This window comes from Pyrenophora tritici-repentis, chromosome 6 (assembly GCF_003171515.1).
Source record: "Pyrenophora tritici-repentis strain M4 chromosome 6, whole genome shotgun sequence".
Taxonomy (NCBI): domain Eukaryota; kingdom Fungi; phylum Ascomycota; class Dothideomycetes; order Pleosporales; family Pleosporaceae; genus Pyrenophora; species Pyrenophora tritici-repentis.
In genome coordinates this window covers 2,420,588-2,435,502 of record NC_089395.1, presented here as the reverse complement: position 1 = coordinate 2,435,502, position 14,915 = coordinate 2,420,588, and the positions used below count along the sequence as shown (strand labels likewise).

The following is a 14,915-nucleotide window of genomic DNA, read 5'->3' as shown; positions in this document are numbered from 1 at the left end:
CTGGGTAGTTAGCCTGATACTGTGGGACCGACACGACATCGGAATTCCCATGGGAAACGCGGGGACGAGGCGTCAACTGCAAGGTACGCGGAAGGAGCAAGTCAGCTTCTTTGAAGAGGAGGGAGGTAGTGCTTTCGATTGAGACAGGTTGAGACAGAAGGGACACGAAAGAGAGGAGGGAAATCGGTGCGCAAGACAGTCGCAAACGAGAAAGGGCCACCTTCACCAAGGACAAACGAACAACGAGAACACCTCGCAACGTTAATCCCATTCTATTGAATAACAAAACTCTGGGATTTCAGCATTGTTGGCTTTGTATACTGCTATTCCCGGACCCGCTCCTGCATCCTCACATACCAAAGGGCACAGCACACAGTACCAGCGCTGCACGCCGGGCCACTTCACAAACCAGTTGTTGCTTTACTATTACTACCTCCGATATCCTCAATCTCACGCTATTCCCGGGATCAATACCAAACCAAAGCAAACAACCATGCTCCTCACAATGTCCACCACAACACACCCCACCATGTCTCCAGTCCTCTCTCTCCTCTCCGAATGGCACATGACTAAGCGCTCCACCAGTCTCCCCAAACGCATAGGCATGCTGTGTTTAGAGATTCTCGCTCTGGCTGCCGCTATGCTTCTTGTACCCACACTCATACACCAAGCAGTTCGCGCCCTGGACGTCGTGTACGAGCATCTCGGGCGAAGAGCGCGGTCACCATGGGAGTACGGTACATGGCTGAGCATCGCCCTGAGCGTGACGGGTTTGACCATGTGGCATCTGTGCTTAGCGCGGTTGAGCTGGGGTACCGTACTAGAGCAAGAGAGGAAGACGATGACCGAAGGAGAAATACAGAAAGACAGGAATGAAACTCTGGACTCGAATAGCACAAACAGTGTAGAAAGGAAATCGCAAAACATCACATGGGGCAGAATACTCAGTCGCATCGTTATACCCGCCTTACTCCTCGTTCTGGGCACACACTTTGCTTACGCACTCGTGCGTAGAGTGTGGGTCCCCAGACCGCTGGTTACACGCAACGAGGTCGATATGATGGATGTCATGGGCCAGTTGTATGGGTTATGAGGTGTGGCATAAAGGGAGGAGGAAGAAGAGGAAGAAGTTTACGCGCAAAGGGAAACTAGTTACGCTATCTGGATCGAGATGAGATGGGACATCCCATCTCAGCATGCGTTAATTCTATACCTTCTGGGTTAACGGCAGTATTACACACCTATCGCCACCGATTGCGTCCGCGCGCGTCCATGTGAAACACGTTGTTGTTGGTATGCATGTGAAGGGGCCGAGAAATCGGCGATAACAAAATGCCACATGTACTAAAGATAGCTTTCTTCCATTCACTCACCAATCGTTAATCTTGCCCCTTCTTCGACTCAACCCCGTTCTCAGCTTACTTTTCATCATTCTCACTTCCCCCAGCCTCTCCAATCCCCACGCATGCATGCCCCATATCAGGCTTGTCCGCGGCAGTACCCCACCTTCTTCGGCCCGAAATACGGTACCAACACCGCCTATTTATCCGTTCCCCCAGCCATCGAAGATTACAATCCGCATCTCCACACGCATATGAACGGGCCGAATATTGATAACGCGGGGGGAAGGTCGTCGAAGGTCGGCCGTTGGACCGGATGATCTCGGTTAGAGATAGGATGGTACGAGATGGGATCAACGCAGGTACGATGGCTGCATGGAAAGGATGGCGAGGTGCGTACCAATTACTTACAGAGGAAGGAGAGGCAGAGAATGCGGTGTGTAGCGAGTGGGTGGGTTGATGGCCAGGTGTCAGTAAGAGTGACATGTGGAAGTGAGATAAGAGCACAGGTACAGAACGTACATGCGCGATATGACTGCGTACGAGATGAGTGTGTTCTCGCTAGATAAATCAGGATTGATTGAGTGTAAATCAAGTTGTTTAGAGAGTCTGATAATGCTGTATTGTGTTTTAAACGTCATGTATATTTGCGAATCTACGATAGTGCATCTTCTTCCATGTTTGACTCACACGAGGAGATGACAGCCACAGGTTAGCCTCTACCTACATCGCTGACACACAGCCACAACTTCCAATCGTGAAGAATGACGTGCCTTGCATCGTGGCCGTGCCTCCCCCGGAATCTTGGTAGTAGGCTGCGTCCTAGGGTACAGTAGTCCAACGCGGGGAAGGAAGAAAGCTTCTAGAAATTCTGTACGTAACGATGTAGTCGGATTCCGAGGGGACCGCGGCCGTGGCAGCCTATCATTGTCCGAATGGGCATGGGTATCCTGTGTGTGATTATGTTATGCGCGAGTTAAGAGTATCACATGGCGCCTACAGTACGACATGGTGTTCGAAGGAGTCCGGCTCTGTAGCGCCGCATTGATATCTGTGTAGTTTGCCTGCCTGATCCTGTTCCCTGAGTCGTATATCCCCTTTCCCGACGGAAAACTTAACACCTACCATGCATACTTGGAGTATCAAAGAGAAGTTCAAGTCTGCATGAATGTACAGTAACTAAACAAGCCCCTTTTCGCCAAAACAGCTTGTTCTGGTTGATCATGCAGGTATAGCCGATGCTTAGACTTATCCCTGAGTCCTGAGTCTCAACGCTGGGCCGATTCATACTTTGAACCACAGTCAACTTCTCAGTCAGAGCTTTATGTGACACAGACTTGCCAAACGCCCGTTATCTATCGTCTCGGTGAGATCAATTGGCGCCGCTTCGTAGAGGGAGCCCCGTGTCCGCGGTATCTGATACCGTACGTCTTACGCATGCAAGGTAGGGAGCGCCTAACCACAGTGAAGGAGCGGGGAAGTCTGGCGTATTCTGCAGCTGTGAGCGAAAGCAGAGTAGGTATCATGCAACCTCCTATCGCGAGCGTGGGCAATGGAAGAGGAGGTCACTGGGAGTGCAGTGCGCCACAAGCGGGACATGGGTACGGGTCGACGGGATCAAATGAACGCTTTGGGACGTAGATAGCGAGTCTTGAGTCGTATGCGTATCGGTAGGCCTTCAAAACAAGCATGTCGTTATCTGACATTGCTATTTCTGTCGATGTACAAACATGGGGTTTTCTGGTCGGGTAGCAGTGCACGTTTCATAGGAGTGGAACCGCAATTGGCGACTGAGTGGAGCTGTCGTCTGCGAGCTCCTGTTCACAGTACGGTAGGCACGAAAAACGCGACTTCTGTGACAACCTGATTTCGGAATCTGTGCAATGTGCATCGTGCGGTATTATAACTGTCCTCTAGCTCCGCGCAGTGTTGGATCGTCTTTACAATGCAAATAGAGAGCTGCGTGATAGTCGCTTTTAGAACAGGCAGTTTTGCATGTGCTTTAAGGCGAGACAATGTTGTTGCAGCCGGGAGGAGCTAGCGTTGCCCAGTTTTATAGCGGCGTGCTGATCCGTGAATGGCATTTCGGGTGGTCCGATAATGCCTGGGTACGCTCCACGTAATCTAATCAAGTCAAGATCTGGAGATGACTGCGCTGTAATCACTTCAATAGAATCCCAGCGAACTCTGTAATTCAATCGGGTAGAGCGACCGTGCCTGGTGGCGGGATCCGCCAGGGGCTTGCACAGCTTACCCACAAGCAAGTGGGTTCAGTATATCCGCATATCTGGTATCGCGTGGGTCTAAAACGGTGCTTCGCAATCGAATTTGTAATGAAGATGGGGGTTGTCACTTGGGATGTTGCCTGTGAAGTCGCTTAGGATGTCGCTCAGGATGTTGCTTAGGATGTCGCTTGGAAAGTCGCTTGGATTTGTTTTTGCTTGGGAAATAGCAGACTGCTCATCATTTTTATATCGCTAGTTCTTGAAATGCGCAAATCAAATGGGTATTGTAACTATGTAGTGAGTGACCAAAGCCCTTAGGCTTCTGGCGAAAGGGTGTTATTCAGTACTGTCAGATCAACGCAAATCATGTCGCTATACATGATCCATCATGCCGTATCGGGCATTGTAAGCAAATTAAACAGCACGCTTGTCCACAGGAACGTTGCGTTTAAAACCGACGAGCTGGAGCATCTCTGTCCAGAAGCCGATGGGTGGAGTAATGAAAGAAGCCTCATAGGCATCAATCAGAGGAGCATCCCAGACAAGATCAACCTCGTGGGGCTTGAGCCACTTGGTCTTCTTGAAGAATTTCCAGAAGATGAAGAGGATGGGAGCAACGCCCACCATGGTGTAGTAGGTGAAGAATGACTCGAGGGTGAAGTTGCCAGGCTTAAAGGTGGTGTAGCCATAGACAAAGACAACAACAATCTCGAAGCATAGTGCGAACCAGGTGCCGTACGGCTGGAAGTACCCACAGTAGGGAAGTGTCTTACGGTCAAGGCCTTGGACTTTGCACGCCTTGTAAAAGGCAATGTAAGTGCCACACATGACAATGTAGTTGATGATACCACCAGCGGTAATAATGTTGAGGAGCCAGGTCAGCACCTTTGCGGAATTATCTGACAGCTGGAGGAACGACAGGAACGGAAATACCATGACCACGCAGAAGCAGTAGATGGGAACACCGTTCTTGGTGCACTTGCGTAGGATTTTGGGTGCGCGACCCTCGACAGCGAGCGAGTACAGACTACGAGTAGCGCAGTAGGTGTATGTATTACCCGCGGAAAAGATACTGGTAATCAAGAGGGCGTTGACAAGATGGGGAAGGCCACTGATCTTGAGGTTCTTCATGGCAATGACGTAGGGAGACGCAGCAGCGCTGCTCTCACCGGCCTTGAGTACAGAGACGAGTTCTGGATCATTGTAGCCGAGAACGACACCGACACAGAGGGCTCCAAGGATGAAGAAGGCACCGAATCGGAAGTAGACGGTCTTGAAGGCAGACTTGATGTAAACACGAGGGCGCTTGGCTTCACCGGAGACCATGGAGATGTATTCGGGGCCGACGACACAAAAGGAAGCAGCCCAAAGTGCACCGAGAAAGCCCTCGAACCGTTCGAGATCGGTATTGCCGGCCATTGGACCGGGTTCGCGCCAATGACGAAAGCCATAGGCATCTTTCTGGGGGTTGCCGCCACACATTGTGATAAAGGTGAAGAAGTAAAGGATGAGGATCAGCAAGACCTTGCCTCCGGACAACCAGAACTCGGCTTCACCAAATATCTTGACGGCCAAGATGTTACAGCCACTAGACGGTATTAGCTTGGTCAATGACTGGCTTAGGATCGGTGATCTTACGCGTATAGAACGATGACTGCAGCACAGATGGCAGCAACTGGTATATCATCTCTCCAAAACCTCAAAACAATGTTAAGCGCCGTAATTTCGAATGGGATCAACAGAGCTTCGTAAAAGAAGAAGTTCCAGCCAGCCATGAAGCCGAGGGACTCGTCAACCCAGTGTCCAGCCATTCGAATGAAGCCTCCGGAAACAGGCATGAAGCAAGCCATCTCGGCCATGGCATTGTTCACGAGGGCAATGATGCAAGAATATCCGGCATAGGCAATGAGAATGCCAAGGGGACCGCCCTTGTTAAGGGCACCACCAATGGACACAAATAGAGCGGTACCAATGGATCCGCCGATAGCGATAAGCTGAATCTGACGGTTGCCAAGGTGACGCTGTAAGTCATCGGAATTGTCGGACACATGGCCATGTTGGATATCGTCACTGGGTGGCTCCTCGCGGACGAGCTCTCCAGAATACTTCTTCTCTTGCCCCATGATTACAGTGGGAAGGGGCTTGTCGCGCAGGCAAAGGGCAGATGTCGTAAGGGGGAGATGTCGCGTATGGAAAGTCGCTTGGGTATGGGATTGTCGCTCTGGAGCCGGGACGCGGGCAGATAGATTGACTATCAGTTGCGTGGGGGAGCAGCTAGGGCTACAAAACAAGTCGCACTGAGTGCCAGCGGACGGAGGGGGCTTCAAGGTGGGGAGAAACAAGTGAACTGCCCTTGACCAGGAGAGATTCCTAGCATGACAGGCAAGACCTTTATACGAAAGGCAGGCACGGCACATGCAATTGCCCTGCTAGTGGATCCTCTTCGGTGGTGAGCGGTGGGATGGCTCTAGTGGACAAAAGTGGTTTGGCAGGGCGCTAGGCATACGGCGTTGACTAGTCGAAAAGGGCCTAGTCGAGGTTCCCGCGATTCTGGGCATGGGATTATCGGCAGCGGCACAGAGTTTTCAACAAACCCCGGCGCCCGCGACCCCGCTCGTTATGTCGCGTGCGAATGGAGAGTGGTTAGCAGCATACCTAGGCGGCGCCACTCAAGGTAACCGGTTGGAGGGCGCCTTGACCATCGAGAGCAGTGGAGACGTCTCTCTCGCTGTGAGCCAACGCGGCTAACCGTTAACGCAGGGTCGCAGATACTGGGCAGACGACATAGACCCGTGTTGGTGTACGCACCAGCTGGTGGTCGCGATATCCTGACATGGACCCAGGTCGTCCACTATGCGAGGAGACAGGTTAGGGAAGGTAATCCAGCGCGGTATTCAGGCTGCGTGTGCACGATCTGCCGGCGGTTTGTAGGTGCATGTAGAGACGGGTGGCGGTGGAAGATAGCGCGCAGCCTGCCCATGAGAGTCCAGAGATGGAGGCTCGCATCTTTTGTGAGAAAAAGGTCGTCTGATACCGCTGTGAGCGTGGTGGGAGCCGCGGTCCAAGGTGTTAGGAGCCGCACCGTCGAAGCCTCAAAGCCGCCTCTCGGCTGATAACAAGGTATAACTCGCCGGTGCTTAGTTTGCGATGGGCGCGCGTTGGAAGGGTGGAACCTGGAATCGTGGAGCCCCCCGGCTTGTACAAAACCAATGACGGCATCGTGCTTGCGAAGCCATGCAGCCCAAGAATCGTAGCTGAGCATGGGCCAAGCCTGCACCTTCTCAGCCGCGCTGACAGCCTTCTCTTGCATCTCTTACAGTCGCGGCCCCTTGCACGAATGCTGCGAGGTGGTAGGTTGACCACATCTTTGAGCTGAGACCCCGCATATCAGTTCCCAATCATGGCTTCACAGATGCGAAAAAAGACAACGAGTCCTGTCCTCGGTTCAGGGGCCCTGCATCTTAGTCGGTTGCTGTTTCCTTTGATGTGGAGGTTCTCCGGCGTTACCCCATTAATGGCTGGGCGAACGGCGAAGGATCAGAATAATAATGCGCTTAGAAATGAGTTTCCTACGGGAGCGAGGGAGGGAGGGATGGAGAGTCACGATAGCGAGATGATGTCTTTGAACCCCGCAGCCGTCGGACCGTCGCATGAGAACTTGTCCGGGACCGGAAGCAAAAGTGCACGCATTAGAGGCTCACAACGTCAACTAGGCAAGAGCGGCCTTCACTCATCACAGTACGTACACAGACCTCTGCATGGAAAACAGGCCAGAAGCTACCGCTCTCATTTTTGCCTTTGCGCTTCTAGCGGCGGCCCGTGAAGTGCGTCGCAAGGAGAGTCTAGGACTTGGAAGACATGGCCACAAGACTTATCTAGACTACGCCTCTATCATGGCTCAGGGATTTTGTCCATACATACCAAGGATACCTGGTCTGCAGCATACCACCTTCAGCAAACTGCCTACTCGTGCTCTTCTCCGCGGGATTCCCATAAGGCTGTTCTAGACGAAAGCCCTGCGCAGAGCCTCATCGGAACGAGCCGCATCCCGATCAGCATCACATGACACTACATGAACATGCTGTAAACATCGCAGTCTAACCGCGTCGGTCAATCGAGAGCTTTGGAACACTGGAATGGAACCACGCAATTTTGACGGCACGTGCTAAGGTGACGCTCACCCGCAGCAGTAGTGTCACGTGACAGGCGAGGGTTCCCCATGAAGACCGTAATACATGTAGCGGTACATGGACAAATCATTTGGATCCCGGAGCTGACAACCTTTGTTTTCTTACACAAGCATGTGGATAGCCTTGCTGAAGCGCAGACCTTCTTCAGAGCTGCAAGTTGCCCCACTCCTGTCTGCCCCGCACCACCAGGCACCAGGTATCTCGATATGTCCATGTAACGTGGCTGATCGTGCGTTGGCTGACCATGCACTGAGACCTTTTGGCCCCTTCTTCAAAAGTCATAAATAATCTCTAAGCCTAAACTTCTGTCTGCGTCTTGTATCCTCGTGCTTTGGTTACCCTGCGCGTTCCGCACGCGCTTTCCCATCTTCATTATTCCCGTTATCTTTACTCATATCTACCATCGCCCACCATCTCCACGTTTAATCTCTCATCTTGATTTCCTCACACTCTCCGTGATACGTGCCCTTCAATACGCCTACACACACCAACGTTGAGACCTCACCTACTACTCGGCTACACGTATCTGTGCCTGCATCAACAGAGCTGTAGTGCAACACTCCACTACGGTAGTTCCTTCACATACCTGTATAAGATCCGCACTGGCATCAATCAACTCCGATAATCATCTCAGCAATCAGTATATTCGACGATAAGCGCCATCATGTGTCGCTGGTTTGCGTACATTTCCCCCACGGAGCCATGTCTCTTGTCCGATGTTCTCATCACACCCGCCAACAGTATCAGCAAACAGTGCTCTGAGCATTATTTGCCAAAACTCCTGCCACACGATGAAGACAAGGATTTACATGACGCAGACCAGCTCCTGAGAATGCGCAACTCATTGTTGAATATGGATGGCTTGGGTATTGCATGTATGTGGCCTTTCGTGTTTGTACCTTGGACCCTCATACATTCCTCCTAACTATAGCGTAATGATCATTGCGAATACCGTCCTACCCCGTTCAAGTCATCAAAACTCACACATTTCAGGGTACACAAAAGCCACCTCCTCCTACATCAAACACATAAATGGCCTCCGCCCAGCCCTCTACAAATCCCAATCACCACCCATCAACGACTTCAACTTCAAGTCCCTCTGCCACAACACCGAATCCCATTGTGTCTTCGCCCACATTCGCGCCAGCAGCGGCAGCGTCGTAACGCAAGTAAACTCGCACCCCTTTGTCTTCGGCCGCCACGTCTTCATGCACAACGGCGTAATCTCAAACTTCTCCGCCATCCGCCGCGAAATGACGGACCTGCTCTCCTTCGACGCCTACTGCAATATCCTCGGGAGCACAGACTCCGAGCACGCTGCCGCCCTCTACATGACGAACCTAACCAACGGTGGCGCCGCCTCAACATGGGAGGAGTCCTACCCTCTTGATCAAATGTTCGCCGCCATGTGCAAAACCGTCATCCAAATCCTCACCCTGCAAGCCACCAAGCTCAAGCCCACCGAAAACACACCAAACTCGCTCAACTTCTGCACCACCGACGGCTCCAGGATGCTGGCTATTCGCTTCCGTAATCACGCTACGCAGCAGCCACCTTCGCTCTACTGGTCCGAGTTTGCGGGCACCACATTGAACACTAAATATCCTGGACTGCCAGACTCGTTGACAGCTGTGAATCCCGAGGTTATTGCGCAGGCGGACCAGATGGGTAAGCATACGATTGTTGCAAGTGAGCCGACGACGTATGATGAGAAGGAGTGGCATCTGATTGGGAAGAATTGCGCGCTTATGGTGGGTGAGGATGGTATGGAGCATGAGGTGCAGATTGAGTATGATCAAGCATTGAATGCTAAGGATCCGAAGTTTGACGCCGAGACCTGAAGTTTGCATATTTCTTGGAATGTAGGGGTCGTCGGGTACACATTTTGTCCTTCCCGTTGGGGTTAGTTTTATGCCATGCCTATCACGCACCACAGACACGTGACAAGTCAACTTAGGGGCACCATCTTTGACAAAATTTTGGTTATTTCTTTATATTATATCTCCTTATCGTATCAACACATATCTCCTCTCCCTCACCTATACCCGCTCTGATCCAAAGGCATCCCATCCGGTCTCAAACCCATTGCCTCCTTCTGCTCCATCTGCCTCTGCAGCTCAGCCTCCCTCTTCGCCTCCTGAAGATACCTCAATCTTTCTCTCCTCGCCTTGTCTTTCAACTCGCCAAAAGGATCAAATCTTTCGCTCTCCGGATTCTTAAACGGGTTGTTCATCCAGCTCCCTCGATCCGTTAGCGTTGTACTTCGTGGCCGGTTGTTGAGCACATCATATGCCTTGTTGAGCGGTGGATCGGCAAAGGGGTTTGGTGTTTGTGGTGGTATGCGCGACATGCTGCGGTTTGTGGAAACAGTTTCTGGCCGATAATATGATCCTCCGCCGAAGAGCGTGTTGCTACGGTCCGTGCTGCGTGTTATATGGCCATCGCCACCGCCGCTGGCGCCGCCATTGAGACGTGTGAAGACAGAAGATGCGGCACCTGTATGTGCGGTGTCGGGTACATTAACAATTTCGGGTGCAATGGCTGAGTTGGTGTTGGACGGGTTAAAGGCGTCGGGACCACGAGGTACGTGGTTTTCTCGGTCCTTGCGCTTGCGACGCCTCAATAGGATCATTGCGCAGACTAGGAGGGCTACAGCACCTGTATTGGGCCATTAGTTCATGTATTCTTTCAAAGAAATCTTGACGATGACGTACCTAGTACACCCAAGACAATTGCCGCTATCCTGGCCTCACTTGTCATTATCGGCCGCTGTTCTGCATCTTGCGGCAACGTCTCCTGTGGCATACTGCTCGGCGCATTCTGCCCCGCTCTTGCAGTGGTGGGTAAAAATGGTGATGGTGGCGGAGGTGCCGTGGCTGTTGGCGCTGATTGTTCTTTTCTTTCAGTCTGGCTCTTAATCTCTGTGATGGTCGACGTAATGGTCGGACGTGGCACTGTCGACAGAGTCGTACCTGTAATTTGGGGTATTGATGAAGCGTTTGACGTATTCATCAAGCTGATCAAGGATGCGAGTGGCATTTGTGATGAAGCTGTAGTGGGGTCGGGACCGAGTGTTTGTACGGGCCTTGATGATGCTGCAGTTGACGCTGCAGGGGAACTTGATGCCGACTTTAATTCTTGTTGCTTCTTCTCGTCCTTTTTCTTCGCACTTTCTTCGTCATCAGAATCCGATTCGCTGTCAGATGATTGAGAGCCGGCGGATGATGGGCTGCTTAGCGGAGAGCCTGGACTTTCTGGTTCCTCCTCTTCCATTGCAGCCGATGACGACGTAGCGGCGGCTTGTCGACGGACGCGCCTTGGGAAGATTGTGACGGGTGATGGCCGCCGTAATTGGTAGTGTGCCATGGTTGATGTGATTGGTAAAGAGTATTAGGTAGCTAGGCGTATCCCGAGCTCACACAGTCGGAACGTAGTAGTTCGCGGAACGAGTTCAGCAAACTAGGGTATTAGGGAACGTCTCCAGGACAGAAAACTCCAGAAAGCAAAAAAGCAAAAAAGAATGTATCCGTTCAACGGAGAAGGTGTTGAATATGGAGGCCTAGCTTCCTAAGGGGTTCAATGTGCGGTAAACGTGCGATTCCACGTAACCAAGAAGTGGAGAGGAGAGTGAAGCTTCAGAAGGATGGAGCCGCCAATGCTTTCAAGTGTGGGATGACGGCTTGGGAGTTTACCGGGCAGGGTCAATTAGCCTCAGTCGCGCAACGTCTCCGAATGGGTGAATCAGTGGGTCTACTTGGAACTTCCCTGATCCCCAGCTCTCGGGGGTCAGATGCCATTGAAACGACTGCGATGCGATTTGGGGGAAGCTGATGTCCTTGAAACTAAGGCTCAATAACGACCATGACATGAGGTGCAGGATCGACATGAGCAAGCAGCAATGGGAATGAATGGCGCGATGCTAAGCAATGTAGCCGCAGGAACTCGGTGCTTGTATGAGGCTGGTGGTTGGGTGTAGCGAAATGCTGAGACAGCTTGGCGGTTTGACCGCGCCATCATGCAGCGCGTTGTGCTTCACCACGTCCACACGGGCGGCGACGGCATATGTAAGCGTTAGAGTTCTTAACTGACTATCGCAAGAGTGCCTCATGGAATGAAAGGCATGACGCGCCTAGTGCGCCACGTCGACATAGGACCTGTGCACAAGATGGGTAAATTGCATTCTAGCGCGGGCGGCAAGGCCAATCTAGGCCAGCAGTCAGTTCCCCGTTGGGGGTGAAGGGCCATGCACATGGTTTGACAGCTTCAGGGACAGTTGTTAGTACTGTACGGGTGCTATCAAGTCCGGGTGTAGAAGTGAAGTGAAGCCAGGAACCGGGAAACACCGGGTAGAGTCCCGGGACTATCTGTGGCGTAGGACCGTAGGACCCTGGCCGATACATGAGGCCTGAGCATAATCAGGCGTGCGGGCGCCCTTCTTCCCGCATCAACTGCAACATCCTTTCTACCTCTGGGCGCAACCATTTATCTCAAATTACCTTCTTGTGGGGTAAGGTTGCATGTCGTATCTTCTTATCCAGATGCCGATTTGGATTCGTGTCGAGGTCCGTCTGTCATTCCGATGACGCCACTCAACGCTGCCGATTTGCCCAACACCAAACTGTCATCATAGTCATCAAGCTGAAAATAGTACATGGCGCACATTTCAAATTGATTGTACACCAACGGCACTGCCATGCCACTGCCATGCAAACGCTTGTTTTGCCGTGGAACTAGCACGATTCAAAACAGCACGTTGTACCATGGAGAGTCTCCGCGTCGATTGGCATTCAATGCGCAATATCTGCCTACTAACCCCCAAGGGCGTCTCTTAGACACACAAAGTATATTAACAATTAACAATTAACAACACTATAATTATGATATATAACAAGGCTTTTCAGGCTCGGGATAGAAGAAAGGGGTCAATGAGCATTCCAAATGCAAGCTCAACCCTCAGCCTGGTATCGCTCGATCCAAACTTTGCCCCAGGCACATCTCATAATATACTCCTTTTCTCGCGAGAAGCTCTTGATGAGTTCCACTCTCGGCAATCTTGCCCCGTGCAAAGACAACAATCAAGTCTGCATCCTTGATCGTACTGAGACGGTGCGCCACAGCGATGGTGGTCCGCCCACTCTGTGCTTCCTCCAGCGCCGCCTGAACCACGCGTTCAGACTCGGTATCCAGCGCCGACGTAGCCTCATCAAGGAGAAGTAGACGCGGTTCTCGAATCAGCGCTCTGGCTATGGCGATGCGTTGGCGTTGCCCGCCCGACAGCTGTGTGCCCCTGTTACCACACATGGTTGCGAAGCCATCCGGCAAAGACGCGACAAAATCGGATATGTTGGACTGTTTGGCTGCGGCTTCAATCTGCGCATCCGTGACCTCGGTCTCGATGCCCATGGCGATGTTATCACGAACAGACCCCTGGTAGAGGACAGGTTCTTGCTGAACGAGGGACACGTCGCATCGGTATTTGCGCGGGCATAGATCCACCAACGATCGGCCATCGCATTGAATTTGCCCCTTGACTGGATTGTAGAATCTCTCAAGGAGCTGAATCATGGTCGATTTTCCGCAGCCTGAAGCACCCACAAGCGCGATGAATTGCCCCGGACGTACGTCGATATTGATGCCTTGAAGGACCTTTGCATGTGGCCGAGATTCATATGCAAAAACAACATCCTGTATCTCCATGTGCACTGAACCCTGGCCCTTTTCGTTATCGAAAGGTGGCTTCGTCGGATCCTCCTGTACAGCAGGTTTCAGCCTACGCAGCCAAAAGACGTAGTTCGCCGCAGTTGCCGCCTTCGTCATACTGGTCGTATAAGAGAAGAACGCGGCAGCTGCTTCCCCGGAGAAGATGACACCGATGAAGACTGTGAAGAACTGTCTAGTCGTGTACTCGCCGGTACTGACGAGGCGACCACCGTACCCTGCTTTCCGTTAGCTACGGAGATGATAGTAGAAACAAATATCTTACAGAAACCAAGCGCCATGGCCAAGAAGGATACTGACTGCGACAGCCCATACCAGAACATGGTCCAGAACAGAGCTTTGATGCCATCCCGTGCGACACCGCGTAGCCGATTTTCGTATGTGGCGAGGATGTGTCGTTCCAGTGCGAGACTCGACACCGTGCGAATGGCCGAGACTGCTTCTGAAGCAAGTGCGGTACTGCTGGCGAAGCGCTTGCCAGTGAGTTCTTCGAGCTTGAATTCAAGTCGGATCCTAAGGTACCCAGCAAAAATAATAAACGGCAAGGCTCCAAAAACTATTACCAGTCCCAACTTCCAACCAACCGCAATGGCTAGAATGGAGCTTGCGCCCACGTTGACAATGTTGACAAGTATGAGTGACAAGTTGAAACCCATCAGTTCGCGGAGGTTGTCGGGATATGCCGAAATGTTCGACGCTAGTGCACCGCTCGCATTGTTTTGGTCGTCGAAGAAAGCCATATCTTGTTTGAGCAGAAGATCGAAAATCTCACGACGAAACTTCCTTGCAACATGCTGTGCTACAATGTTACTCGACCAGCCCACGGCGCAGTAGACGGCCAGATTACCGATTGCAACAATGAAGAACATTAGCGAGAAAAAGTCGCCTCGGTCCACGGCCCGTGCAGGAGGCAGCTGGAAGGCTTCGACAACGCGAGAGAAGAGTACTGCTTGAGCCGGAAACGTAGCGCCTCCAATTAGAGAAGCGACTGAACAGACCAGGAGGCTCTTCCAAACTTCACCCTGCTCCTTAAGCACCAGGAAGGTACACTTCATCAGGCTGTAGTTGATGCTGTCCTTGTCCGGTTGCTTTGCCTCTTGACCACTACCGGATACCTGGGTCTGAGTACGTACCAGCGCAACCTTCTCAGCATCATCATCCTCATTCAAAATATCTTCACCTTGACTTTGACCAAGATCTTGAGCCCTGACGAGACGAGCATATGCACCATTCGCCTCGAGAAGTTGATCATGTGAGCCCTGTTCAACCACAACGCCACCAGTCATGACTGCAATGTTGTCGGCATTTCGGATAGTCGAGAGCTTGTGTGCAATGACAATCGTAGTGCGGCCTTCAGAGACTCTCTCAAGCGCCTGCTGTACGATTTTCTCCGCCTTTGGGTCCAAAGCGCTCGTGGCTTCGTCGAGGAGTAGGACAGTCGG

The 14,915-nt window shown here is 52.0% G+C and overlaps 5 protein-coding genes across 5 annotated transcripts; 2 read left to right on the top strand and 3 right to left on the bottom strand.

Annotated features, from left to right (window-relative positions):
- Positions 1-493: 493 nt before the first annotated feature.
- PtrM4_121530 (uncharacterized protein) lies at positions 494-1,093 on the top strand (the record flags this gene model as incomplete). Its single annotated transcript, XM_001935416.2, has 1 exon — positions 494-1,093. One exon carries the CDS (start codon positions 494-496, stop codon positions 1,091-1,093), a length of 600 nt encoding a protein of 199 aa, XP_001935451.2.
- A 2,886-nt stretch (positions 1,094-3,979) lies between these two features.
- PtrM4_121520 (LysP, Amino acid transporter) lies at positions 3,980-5,688 on the bottom strand (the record flags this gene model as incomplete). The annotated part of the gene is made up of 2 exons (XM_001935415.2): positions 3,980-5,153; positions 5,204-5,688. The coding sequence occupies 2 exons, from the start codon at positions 5,686-5,688 to the stop codon at positions 3,980-3,982; spliced, it is 1,659 nt and encodes a 552-aa protein (XP_001935450.1).
- Positions 5,689-8,419: 2,731 nt separating this feature from the next.
- Positions 8,420-9,596, top strand: PtrM4_121510 (glutamine amidotransferase; the record flags this gene model as incomplete). Its single annotated transcript, XM_001935413.2, has 2 exons — positions 8,420-8,630; positions 8,749-9,596. The coding sequence occupies 2 exons, from the start codon at positions 8,420-8,422 to the stop codon at positions 9,594-9,596; spliced, it is 1,059 nt and encodes a 352-aa protein (XP_001935448.2).
- A 194-nt stretch (positions 9,597-9,790) lies between these two features.
- On the bottom strand, positions 9,791-11,121 carry PtrM4_121500 (Atrophin-1 multi-domain protein; the record flags this gene model as incomplete). The annotated part of the gene is made up of 2 exons (XM_001935412.1): positions 9,791-10,413; positions 10,470-11,121. The coding sequence occupies 2 exons, from the start codon at positions 11,119-11,121 to the stop codon at positions 9,791-9,793; spliced, it is 1,275 nt and encodes a 424-aa protein (XP_001935447.1).
- Positions 11,122-12,708: 1,587 nt separating this feature from the next.
- PtrM4_121490 (uncharacterized protein) lies at positions 12,709-14,528 on the bottom strand (the record flags this gene model as incomplete). Its single annotated transcript, XM_066108474.1, has 2 exons — positions 12,709-13,691; positions 13,739-14,528. The coding sequence occupies 2 exons, from the start codon at positions 14,526-14,528 to the stop codon at positions 12,709-12,711; spliced, it is 1,773 nt and encodes a 590-aa protein (XP_065961659.1).
- Between the last annotated feature and the right edge of the window lie 387 nt (positions 14,529-14,915).